At 42.0% G+C, this 13181-nt stretch overlaps 2 protein-coding genes across 2 annotated transcripts; both read left to right on the forward strand.

The window, feature by feature from the left end:
* Positions 1–465: 465 nt before the first annotated feature.
* pigw (phosphatidylinositol glycan anchor biosynthesis, class W) lies at positions 466–1962 on the forward strand (the record flags this gene model as incomplete). The annotated part of the gene is made up of 1 exon (XM_083987293.1): positions 466–1962. The coding sequence occupies one exon, from the start codon at positions 466–468 to the stop codon at positions 1960–1962; it is 1497 nt and encodes a 498-aa protein (XP_083843419.1).
* Positions 1963–6991: 5029 nt separating this feature from the next.
* ggnbp2 (gametogenetin binding protein 2) lies at positions 6992–13174 on the forward strand. The gene is made up of 14 exons (XM_083986204.1): positions 6992–7090; positions 7979–8098; positions 8663–8743; positions 8894–9147; positions 9581–9679; positions 10219–10332; positions 10446–10655; positions 10761–10935; positions 11039–11227; positions 11344–11470; positions 11593–11718; positions 11831–11979; positions 12061–12273; positions 12380–13174. Exons 2-14 carry the CDS (start codon positions 8006–8008, stop codon positions 12581–12583), a joined length of 2034 nt encoding a protein of 677 aa, XP_083842330.1. The 5' UTR covers positions 6992–7090; positions 7979–8005; the 3' UTR covers positions 12584–13174.
* The last annotated feature ends 7 nt before the right edge of the window (positions 13175–13181 follow it).

Here is a 13181-nt window from a genome sequence, read left to right on the forward strand (position 1 = left end):
CAAACTACACAGAAATGCTGTAGAACAGGTATTTTTTGTCCCACGCCTAAACGACAAACCCGTGGTAAATTCCTTGAAACTACACAACTGTGTTTTTATATAGAAGATCGTACTGCAGATTGAACGTAAATCAGGTAATAGTACTGTTAATATCGCTCATTTATAGCTTTTGAAAATGAAACTGGACAGTATCCCAAACATATCTGACTCTAAGAACAAGAAAGCTGCTAAAACGTTTAATTTGTGCTCATTATTTGATGTCTTTATTTGAAAACTTCCCCTGGCTCAGGCTGGATAGGAAAAAAAAACACACAATTGTATCACTCAAAATCAAATGGTGTAGCATTGTCCTTATTTATTTAACATGGATGCTGTCATTATGTGCTAACCAGAGTATCCAGTTTGTCTGTTAATTTAGTGTCTCATTCAGTTAAATAATGAATTACTGTATGTTGTTTGCAGGCCATGTCTCGAAAGGAGCTGAAGGAAGCCTTTGTCAGGGATCTCAATGGGACCAGTCTGGAGGAGGTCGGACTGGTCACATTTCTCCTGCCAGAGTTCTTCATGATCAGAGGACTGATTTTCATCCTCTACTTTCAGACCAAGAGATCTCTTCCTCTGCCACTGCCTCTGATTTCTCACCTGCTCCTGGACTTCTCTGTGCTTATCATCCCCTTCGTCCTCTCGTGCACCGTCCTGAGCGGTGTTGTTCCCCAGGTGATCATCACCTTCGCCTTTGTTTCAGCTTGTGCATGTTTTTATATCTACCATACCAGCAGCCTGTCTTCAACTCATCACCCAAAGGACATCGTCAACGCTTTCCTTCAGAGCCATGTTCGGTTCAGCAAGGTCCCCTTTGTGAGTGTTTTTAGAGCATTTGTAAATGTGGAAACAGCTATTTGCATCCTTGCTGTAGACTTTAGTATCTTTCCAAGGCGATATGGCAAGACAGAAGCCTATGGAACCGGGGCTATGGACATTGGTGTCGGAATATACGTCTTTGCAAACGCTCTTGTCTGTCCAGAAGTACGGAGAAGGAACATCTCAGGATTCAAGCTAAGTCACATCACAAAGCAGTTCGTATCTGTCTGGCCACTGGTTGTTCTCGGTATGGGAAGACTACTGTCTATCAAAATTATCGATTACCAGGAGCATGTGACAGAATATGGCGCCCACTGGAATTTCTTCTTCACACTTGCCGTCGTTAGAGTCCTGGCTTCTTTGCTGCTGGCTGTTTTACCGATAAAAAATTGGTCATGGCTGTTTTCTCTTCTGATCAGCGGATTTTACCAGTTCACTCTGGAGAAATCTGGGCTGAAGGAGTTCATCATCCACAACAATGAAAGAGAAAAGGGCTTTCTGTATGCAAACAAAGAGGGTATATTCTCTGTAGCCGGTTATTTAGCCATCTACCTGGCTGGGGTTCAAGTTGGACTTTATGTGATGAAGCCAAGGTCTCTTGTAAAGGAGTGGGTGATAGTAGTTTTTAACCTTTTCTTTGTTAGTTCTGCGCTGTTTGCTGCTCTGTATGTATGTCAGACACTAGTGGAGCCTGTGTCTCGCCGCTTATCTAACCTACCTTACTGCATCTGGACTGTTGCTCAGTCTTTGCTTTTTGCTTCCAGTATTGGTATTGTTGATATAATTGTACTGTTTTCCAAAAGAACGTCAGGCTGTCGCTATGTGCCCTCAACGTGGCGTTTGCATAAAAAACAATCAGACTCGGCTTCTGACAGAGAAACGGATGAAACTGAAAAATTCTGCCTGGTCGAAGCTATCAGCAGGAATCAGTTGTTGTTTTTCTTACTTGCCAATGTCATGACAGGACTGACCAACTCACTCGTGGACACAATTAGCTGTGGCTCTTCATCATCAGTGTGTATTTTGCTGTTGTACATGTTCACGAATTGCTGTGCAGTATATGTTTTACATGTCTGTGGAATTACAGTGAAATTCTGGTGAAATTACATCTCTGAAAGTGTATGGATTTGGTCTTTTGTTTTTGTAAATTCAGATGTTTTGAGAAAATGTTACTTGAAATGCTGAAGATATTGTACATAATGTTTATTTAAATGAATTTCATGTTATGATTAATCTGAATAAATATGGATTTTAAATCATACTTTGTTAAAGCAGAAGTAAGTGGTCCGGTCGTTTTCGCTAATGCTGCGTTCCAGGCAGGCTTTTGAAATCGTAAATTACAGCTTCAAGTCACAACTTACGACTTTGTAGCGTTCCAGGCAACCCACTCGTGTTTTTCCGACCTGTTTTACCTGTGAAAGTCACTATAACGGCCACTCGTAACTTCCGACCGGTGAACTCGTACCAGATCGAACTGGTACGACTTCACAGGTCGGAAAAATACGAGTTTCCTTGAACGCACCATAACAGTCCTCGTCCCTACGTCACCACATTCACGGCGTCCCTTGGCTGCACACACAGCCCTGCATGCCGTTCTCTCTCCTCATTGGATAAAAACTGTAGGATACGATAAATGTTTTCTCCTCGGCTCAGAGCAGAGCAGAGTGACTGACAGACCCGTGTTTCGGTCCAAACACTCTATGTAAGTGATTGCTGTCGGAAGATATAACTATTTAAGACTTATATTAACACAAATATATCACTTACTTCTGCTTTAAGTGTTGCATTTGTGTTTTTCTATCTACCAAACTAACAGAACAGGCACCTTTCTACTCATCACCCAAATACCATCATCAGCACTTTGCTTGACTCTAATCTGAACTTTAAAAAACACATCAAAAAAATGCCTTGAATTTAAACCTCATGAATTTCCGTCACATCGGGAACTCCTTAACATCCTGTGCTGCTAAAATGCACTTCAATGCCATGATACTTCCCTACTTGAGATGCTGTATGCCATGCTGGTCTCAGGCCAACCACACTACGCTAAATCCAATCAGGTCTCTTTATGGGCAAGCATTGACCAAGACAGCACCATCACTGTAACATGCTTGCCAAACATAACCTACTAAGTTTTGATAATGTCTGTACAAACTATCTAACATCTGCCTTGTTCATAAAATAATTAATAATACAGCTCCTCTTCCACTGAAAAAATGTGTCCTTCCTTGCTCAGAACAAAAAACAAGAGCTTTAAGATCTGCGACGAGTGGAGACTGTAAAATTCCAATTTGAAAATCAACCTTTGGCAAATCAGCTTTCTCTGTTAAGGCCATTGGTGAAAGGAACAGTCTCCCTAATGACCTGAAGATCAACAAAAACTATTGCAGTTTCTGTCTTGCCACAAAGAAATGGCTTTTTTCATCAAAGTTGCCAACACTAGATGGTGCTGTCAGGCTGTCAGGCTGTCCCACAGATACATCTGTCACATAACCATAGCTGGTCTTTTTTTTTTTTTTTTGTACCATCGTTGGTATGTCTGCCACTGTTGCAACTGTTATGTTTTATTTTCACTATTACCATATTTATTTATTATTATCATTACTATGAATAATCATGCTGCTATGAGCACTTTGCACTTTGCCCACCACACATAATATAACAAACAACATGTTGCTGCTATGAGCACTTTGCACCTTGCCTACCTCATACAGGTTTCGATATTGTCTAAGTGCTGTCTATTGTCTAATTGTGCCTCACCTTCGTATAGTAGCTTGTGGTCTGTGTATTCTGTGTATTTTATCATTTTTATGTTATGTGTAGGGACTACAGATGGAAATTAGATGTGAGCTAAATCTGGTGCAACCATCTTTTCATGTTTTTCCTGCAAATGATTAATGTAATTGCACACTGTCCCTTATTAAATTAATAAACTAAACTAAACTACCGGTAAACATTTTTTCTACTCAAATCTCGATAGAAGTTAGTTGTACCAAGAACTCAGCTAAACATAAAAGCTGAAATCAAAAACGCCAAGTACATGGCGTTCTTTAGCTCAGTTGGTAGAGCACCCGCCCCATGTAGTCCTCACTGCAGGCGACCCCGGTTCGAATCCCGCATCGAGAGGCCCTATCCTTCGTGTCATTCCCCCCCCTCTCAGCCCCCCATTTCCTGTCTCTCTCAACTGTCCTATCAAATAAAGGCATGAAAAGCCCCCCAAAAATATATATATATACTAAAATGATAAATAAATAAAAACGCCAAGTACATGTAGGCTATGTGAATTATAGTATTATATTGTTTATTTATTCTTATTATTATCTTATTTTATTCTGATCATATTCTGATTTATTTTAGTAACCTAATAACATTTTATTTATCTCACTAAGAAAAATTTCCCTCCGGGGATCAATGAAGTAATTCCAAAGATACTCTATTTACCAAGATGGCCCATGAGAGGCTTTTGCCATGATGGAAATGGACACTTCCTGTCTCCTAAATGGGCGTGGCCAACCGTCGCCGCCAGCTGCGAAACCACAGAGGTGGAGCTGCACCAGAGTCAGCGCCGCCCCTACTCGGTGCAGGCCGGCCCATTGATAGAAAAGATCCAAGATCATAACCTGCTAGGTAGAAGTAGTAGATATCCATCGGGGAGAGGACAGGGGCTTTTTTTTCTGGCTATTGATGATGATACGAATATTAAGTTATTCTTTTTGGATAAATATTTTTAGGCTTATTTGTGTACGAGATCTCTTCGTCCATCTGTCCTAGTGTGTTTACATAGGCTATAGTAAATAAAAAAAAACCCAAGAAAAAAACAAAACAACGAGGGACCCAACTGCGGTTACAAACTGTGTGTGTGTGTGTGTGTGTGTGTGTGTGTGTGTGTGTGTGTGTGTGTGTGTGTGTGTGTGTGTGTGTGTGTGTGTGTGTGTGTGTTTATAACGTTGATATTTAAGTTATAGCCTATCCATGATCTACAACTTGTAGGCTTCTATCTTCTGAGTTTTACAGTAGCCTATAAACTGCAGAGTTAATTAACCAGTCAAACATGTTAAAAAAAACCATAGAATTATTACGTAAACGTACATGCTTTTATTTTGTTTTAGCTCGGAGCGGTGTTTTAACTTCCGCTTGAGACTTCCGGTATGGATTGGCTGTATCAGCATGTATTATATAAAGAGCATAGACCAACCGTCTTTGGCTGTATGGCGGCGCCTCCTTTATATACGGTCTATGGGCGGCGCCCTGGTCGGCCATTGTAGCTGCAGGAAGGTCTTGTGGAAAAAAACAAGGACACAAACTTATAAGTTGTTTGTGTTTAACCCTTGTTTTCTTGTTTGTTTGTTTTTAATCATTAAAAGTATTTTCACAAAAAAAGGGATTATTGCTCGATTTGCTTCTAAATTCATTTGTTTGCAATAAAGTAAAAAAAAAAAAAAAAAAAAAAAAAAATCGGCGGGGCTGACTGGTGGAAACTGGGCAGGACTGACTCTGGTGGGCGGGGCTGACTCTGGTGGAAAGTGGGCAGGACTAGAGCAAACATAAAACCGTCTTTGACTAGAGCACTGGAGAAGAGAGTAAGGACACGTTGGTTCAGTGGAAGCGCCTATGGCGGAACGTGGGTGTTGCATAAGCGCCCAAGAACTGACATCTCTGCATTGTTGGTGAATGAGCAAGTGTGGTATTTTCAATGATATATGATATGACATTTATAGATCACCCACGTTAATAGCATCATCGTGGATCCTTTACAGATGAATATTAACACATAGGCTAGTAAAAAAAACAACAACTGTTGTCTACATTAATGTTTCACATGTTGACCCTGACACCTAAAAACACATGCATTGGAGTGAATGAGTTTTCTGGGCGCTTTTGCAACACCCATATCCTGCCACTCGGGGCGCAAAACCCTTAACACGGGAGTCAATGGTGGTGTCGTTACTCTCTAGCTTATGCTTTCTAGGCAGGACTTGACCTTGACTCCCCCCCCCCCCCCCCCCATTCTGCAGCGAGTATGCCTAAAAAGGGAATCTAGCTGCAGCTGGAGAGCCTATAGAGAGATAGGCATATCTGACTATATATATCTATAGGCACTCTAGCTGCAGCCACTCACTCGAAACTCCCCCCCCCCCCCCCCCCCCCCCCCACCCTTACCCTCCAAACCAGGCCACGTCCAAACCACGCCCCTGTTCGTTATGATTGGTTAGGGCTAATCTAGCTGCAGATAGAGTGCCTATAGAGAGATATACTAGGCAAATCTCTATAGGCACTCTAGCTGCAGCCACCCACGACACCCCAAGTCGCTCGTAAACACGCCCCCTCCAAACCACGCCACGTCCAAACCACGCAGCGATAGGGTTAGCGTTAGTGGGCGTGTTTTGGAGGTGGTGTGGTTTGGAGGGGGGCGTGGGTTGGAGGGTGAGAGCGCCTCCAGCTGCGGCTCGACCTTTCTCTAAACAGGCGTGGCCGTGCAGAAGCCCACGAGTCCAGGAAGCTGCACTCCTCGTGGGGGAGTCTTGGTTTATAAACCGTCTTTGGTAATAATCGGACTCAGAACAAAAGAAGAAGAACAACAACAAGAACAAGAACAAGAACAAGAACAAGAACAAGAAGAATTCACCTGCCCAGGGACCACGGATAAAAGTAGCTCGTAAGCAAAATCCCGTACAATGCATTTCGAGACTAATGATATTTTGTACATTTTGTCCCTGATACAAATAAACTTGAACTTAAACTAAACTAAACTAAGAAGAAGAAGAATAGTCGCGCGCCCCCTAGAGGCCAGCTACTACGTCGGAGGCTCTTTGTTTATTCGTATTCTATGTTGTGTTATCTTATTTTACTCTGTTCTTATTCTGCTTTTATTTTAGTAATACTATTTTATGTATCTATGTCAATTTGTGTGGATTTCTCTTGCTATCCAGGAGTTTGTAACAAAGAAAAAACGTCCCTTCTGTTTTATCTTATTTTATTCTGTTCATATTCTGATTTATTTTAGTAATAACATTTTATTTATTTAGGCTATTTCCCACCGGGGATCAATGAAGTAACTTTTGTAAATTCTGAATCAGTCACGCGCCCCCTCGAGGCCGCGCGCGTTAACACGTCACGACTACGTCACAGGGCAAAGGTGAAAACACTCATGAAGATTCCGCCACCGTAGCAGCTCCACTCACTACTGTCGCACTTGTTTATTTTTAAGGGGAACTTTTCAGAAACACACGTAAGTACGAGCACTGACTTAAAGTTAGTTGTGTGCGACTGCATCGTGACAAAGTGACAGCGTGCGTTTTTTCCCCCGTCGTAAACAGTAGTTAGTTACAGACGCTGGTGAGAGCGGCTGTCGCTAAGTGGCCAGTCACCTACTTTAACTTTATATTAGCCGTATCCAGGCTGGCTGGCTGGCTAACGTTAGCTCCTGTAGGGATAGCTTTGCTTTGCTATGCTAACCAATAAGATAGCCAAGTCTGCTGGCATCGACAGGGCTCAGACAAACTATATTATCACTAATATGCATGTATATTTATTTGTTACGGTATTTGAAACTTAATTGTGTGCACAAAATAACACCGACCGGCTTCCTCAATTTCTAAAACCCGCAGTAAGTTAGCAGCTGGAAGTAGCTAGTGAGCTAACTGGCTAGCCGCCGGTTGCAGTTTTTTTTTTTTTTTTTTTTTTTAATTTTACACAAAGACACAGTCGTGAAGACTTTTTCTCAAAATCTGGTGACTTTTAAATAAAACGTGTTTATATATGTTTTTAAACAACATATTTAAGACAATATCCCTCCCTCCCCTTCCACCCTAGCCGTCGCTTCCCAGGTTGTTCTGCTAACTTAGCTTAGTTAAATCTGGGTCAAGGCAGAACTGTATGTACTGCTGCAGTGTCAGTGACGTTAAAGCAGCTGCTGTCAGCTTTTAACACATGGCAATAATTGTTTAGCGTTTTAGTGCCAGGTAGGTGTGAGCAAAAGGCTTCACAGCAGTGACAAGGTGATGTTTTAGCTAGCCCCTGCAGTGACCTGCAATCGATTAGCGTTAGCTCTGGTGTAAGTTGGCCTGTGCTGCTGTCAGATAATGGTCAGTGGGTCTCTTGTTTGTGTCACCTGCAGGCGAGCTGCACCGACTGGAAGAAAGTCATGGCACGTCTGGTGGCAATCTGCAGGGAAGGGGAAGATGACTACCCATTTCTCACCAGACAGATTCCCCTGTACATCGACGATACTCTCACGGTAAGCAAGGCTTTTCAATATTAATGACCACAAAGAGCATGTCTGCTAAGATCATAGACTCTACCATGAGCATGAGATATTAGGAGTCCATCAGTTCCCTGAAGTGCCACCCTGTTTCAAGGAAGAAAAAAATAACATTCAGTCACTTTTGCAAAAGTTGGTGCACAATCAATTATACAGCCTAATAAAAGAAGCTAACAGTATAAACGCTTGCGTGATGGAACTTTACACAATCTGGCATTAGGCATCCAAACAGCTTGTTATTTTTATTGATATAATACAGTACTGCAGATGCAGTATTACATTACAGTCTTACTCCATAGTGTACTGGACTGCTATTGCCCCATGCCTCAGTTAAATACTGGCTACTTCCCAATCACCAAGTGTCAGGAATGTTTAATGGTGATTATACAAATGATCCTGACAGTCCTGACTTGATTAGTGACATCTGCTACTCATGCATCTAAAAAAATATATATATATACTTTTAAAAGTTGACAAGACATGTTAGTATAGTTACATAGTACACTGATAAATGTTAACTGTGTTTTCTCATCTTGTCAGATGGTGATGGAATTTTCTGACATTGTCATGGATGTTGACAGCCAAGAAATAAACACTTCTCATTGGAAACAATTTTCTCAGGTGAGAAAATTAAAATTTTGTGAAAACTGGTATCTAATCAAATGTATGGAGGCCTTTTCTTTGCTACTCTATGCATGCCGAAAAAATTGTGGTTGGTTTTCATGTGACTTGTCGAAAAAGTAGTGACAGATTTGATCCCTTGGTTTCTAGAATCACTCCAAGTTGAAGCAACAGGACTTGAATATTGCTCTAATGGTGGCGTCCAGAGAGGTGTACAGTGCATTATTTCAACTGGTTCCATGCGTGGGCTGCAGACGAAGTGTGGAGCGCCTCCTCTCACATTTGGTTGAATCGGGCAACCCAGCCTTGGAGCCCCTCAGCGTGAAACCCACGGGCATGCTCTCTGTCACCAAGGCCTGTCTAGCAGATGTAAAGAAGCTTTACACCCTCTTCTACATCCATGGGTATGATTTCTAAAATGTTCTTTTTTTTTTTTTTTTTTTTTTTTTACTACAAAAAGGATAAAATTTATGTATTGGAAAAGGTCAGACAAAAAACTGCTTTAATGAATATTAATATATCTTAGTTTGAAACCAAAACTAAAATTGTAATATCAGCAACAAATGTTTTCTGGTCTTGTTTAAGTAATCTATCAGGATAATGCTGTACCAAATGAAACACCTCTACACTCTGCTCTCCTCTTAAGCAGACTTCAAATGCATGTTAATGAATTTTAATTCCTATGAGACCATGGCAAGAATGATTAAATACATGAATCTCAGACTATGCGTTAAATATGATATGGTACTTTATGGTGCCCTGGTACAGTATCTTGGCACTGACATGATGGTCAGTAACAAATACAGTAATTATTGTGCTACATTTTTTTCTTTACAGGCCAAAGTTGAATGACATGATTGATGCCATCCCTAAAAGTAAAAAGAACAAGCGGTGCCAGTTACACTCCTTAGACACACACAAGCCTAAACCTTTGGGGTGAGTATTGCGCCTCGTTCCATCTGTTTCCTTGTGTGGTGTTGTGTTTTTTCATAATGGCATGAAGGTCTGTATTTGAGAGGTGAAAGTGGTAACTATTGCCAGCAAACAGGGCCAGTGTCTTTAACTTGTCTTCTATGAAATCATACAGTAGTGATGAGGTACAGAGTATTAGTCTCTTACAAATTGCACTGAAAGACAGCATATGTAGCATCTTATGTTGCTTTGAACAGCTTGTGTCCCCCCTAGAGGGTGGCACTAGTTTGGAAAGATGGCTCAGCTCTGTCTTCAGGATCCAGAATGCCAGTTTTCAGAGTCTGAGTCATCACTTTGTGCAATTTGTTGTTTTGTTTGTTTCTTTGTTTTCCTGGACAGTTGATAACTTTTTACTTGATACGTGCCAAGTGGCCAGAAACACCACTTGTAATGAGTGCTCATGCTGTTTTGTGTCTGCTAAATGTTACACAAAAATTCTGCCATAAAAGAACAGTCATCACAGTAATATGGGTTGTCTGTAATAATTGTATTTTTACTGACAGGGGAAGCTGGATGGATGTATGGGAGCTGATGTCTCAGGAGTGCAGGGATGAGGTGGTCCTCATTGATAGTGCCTGTCTCCTAGAGACGCTGGAGACGTACTTGCGTAAACACAGGTAACTGTGACTGTCATAGCCTTTTATTTCTTTTTCCCCCCCCCCAACATTTATCAGAATTTTTTTCTTTCTTCCAGAAGTGGAATAATTGCTTGTTATGTTGTTGTCTTCAGGTTTTGCACCGACTGCAAGGGTAAAGTGCTGCGGGCGTACAACATCCTGGTGGGGGAGTTGGACTGCACTAAAGAGAAGGGCTACTGTGCCTCCTTGTACGAAGGGCTGTGCTGTTGCCCCCACGAGCGCCACATCCATGTGTGCTGTGAAACGGACTTCATCGCTCACCTTCTTGGCCGTGCAGAGCCTGAGTTTGCAGGAGGCTACGAGTAAGTAAAGGTTTAACAGTGATTGCTGTTCTATTTCTATTTCTATTGCTCTTTGATGCTTTTTTTAATTGTATGCATATGTTAATTATGTACTTTTTTTATAAGACGCAGAGAGAGACATGCCAAGACCATTGACATTGCACAAGAGGAAGTCCTCACTTGTTTGGGTATTCACCTCTACGAGCGGCTGCACAGGATTTGGCAGAAACTACGGGCAGAGGAGCAAACCTGGCAGATATTGTTCCATTTGGGAATTGATGCACTACGAAAAAGCTTTGAGGTATACAACTTCTAAGCCTGTGTGTGGTGTAATACCAAAATGATTATCAGATGGCGAGTGTGGTAAGGTTGTGTGATAATGATATCTGTTATCCTGCCCCTAGATGGCAGTGGAGAAAATGCAGGGGATCAGTCGCTTGGAGCAGTTTGTAGAGGAGCTGTCGGAGGAGGAGCGGGCCAAAGAGCTGAAGCAACAGAAAAAGCGGCAGAAGCGAAAAAATCGACGCAAAAACAAGTGCAGCTGTGACATCACTGAACAGGAGGCAGAGGACAAGGACAAAAACCTGGATGAGGTAATCTCCCACTAACGCAAAGATCAACACGATCATTATGTAAGATGTCAGCGCGTCTTTCAAGTTAGATGTCTGTTTAACCAGTGTTTCTGTATGTCCTGTTTGGTCTTTTGCAGGGCTCTCTTGAGTCTGTGGACGGCAGTTGCAAGGCCTGTGTTAGCAACGACGAGGAGGCCGGCAGCGAGGAGGGCATCGCCACTAATGGAAGCACTTCCTGTAGCTGCTCAGACAGCAACAAACAAGGTAACGACTGCACATGGAAATCTCCACAAGCTGCTAAACCTTTATATGCATGGGGGTTTTAGAGTATGAGCAAGATAATTTTAAGGACAAACAATGATCCATGTTTGTCAATACTCCTCCAGACTTGTCGCCACACAGCAATGGCAGTGACTGTGGCTACTCCTCAAGCATGGAGGGCAGCGAGATGGGATCAAGAGAAGGCTCCGAAGTCGCCTGCTCCGAGGGAATCTGCAACCATGATGTAGCAGGTCAGACTCGAGTGGCTTTCAGATGCTTATGACTCTGAAACTATTTCTGGGTATTTTTCAAACATGCACCACAGTGTAGTCACTGTCGGTTTTCTGTTGACCCTTTTTGAAGGCGATGACCCAAATGCCAATCACTGTGCCGGAGAGAAGGAGGAGGATGCAACAGACAGTTGCGTGGACTGCTGGCAACATACCGAGGGAAACACTCAGTGGAAGAATAAAAAGAAGAAAAGGAAGGGCAAAGGTTTATGCAACGATCAGGTGAGAGAACAAGCTTGATATTTCTCACCAGACCATTCAAAGATGTGCTGTGTACCAATTATAGAATGCGTATTTCTGCAGGCACAAAAGGGTGAAGGTTGTATGTCAGTGGGGAACACAACAGGCCACGGTCCACCACCAGCGCACATTTGCCGAACCAAAGAAATCCTTTCCTCCTTATGTGGTGACACTTTTGCCAACATTGCACTACGGTTACCATGGGCGGCACATCAAAAGAGCCTGAGCGACCCCCCTGGGCCTTCAGATGCCAACATAAGTCTCGCGGGACTTCTGGTTAGTAAGAAATGTCATTTTAATATGATGAGAAATAGACCGTAGTCAGTGTGCTGTTAATCTTTGCACTCCGGTAACCTCCCGTGCTCCTGTCGTTTTCCTACAGGATGATTCAGAGGTGTGTTCGGATGAAGAGAGCGGCCTGACACAAGATGAAATAAAGTCATTTCAAGAAAGAAACAAATCCTTCTACAACAACCGCCACCAGTATCGGCAGCTCCTGAAAGAAAAGTTCACCAACTACTGCCGTGCCACTGAGCAGAGGAAGCCAGTCTGTGGAAAGTGGTTTGCCACCACCAGTGTCAACTAACTGCACTAATGAAATCTTCCCCTGGGGAAAAAAAAAACACTCATGACCACTGCTGCAACATGAATAGAACAGATGAAATTCTGACTTAAATTTGGTGTCTTGTTCAGTCATTACTCCCTTAAAGTAAATGTAATTCTTACTTTCTGTTGGTCATCTCTCTCTCTCTCTCTCTCTCTCTCTCTCTCTCTCTTTTGCACTTGTATACCAACACCTTCCTGTCTCATTTCTTGGCCACTTTCTCACCTGTAATTGTTCTCTTTGACCAAGCCTAGCTATTTGTTGGTCTTCTGTAGGGTTGTTGGGTAAGCACAGTGGAATCAGTAATCAAGCTTTGCAAGCTGTGACATTAGGGATAAATTTTAGGAGTCTTATTTTATGTTTTTGTTTTTTGTTTTTCTGTTTTCTATTTTGTTTCTCTTTGGTGACACTTCAGTGTAGTTGTAAAGTTGTACCATTAAATGTGTACAGAAATTCTAAATATAAAGATTTTACAGAGAATAAACATCCATTTGTAATAAGGATTTGGGTGTGATGTTGAAGAGCGCAATGTGCAAAATTTACTAAATAAAGAATATTTATTAGTATGCATTATACATTT

This window comes from Trachurus trachurus, assembly GCF_905171665.1.
Source record: "Trachurus trachurus genome assembly, chromosome: 14".
Taxonomy (NCBI): domain Eukaryota; kingdom Metazoa; phylum Chordata; class Actinopteri; order Carangiformes; family Carangidae; genus Trachurus; species Trachurus trachurus.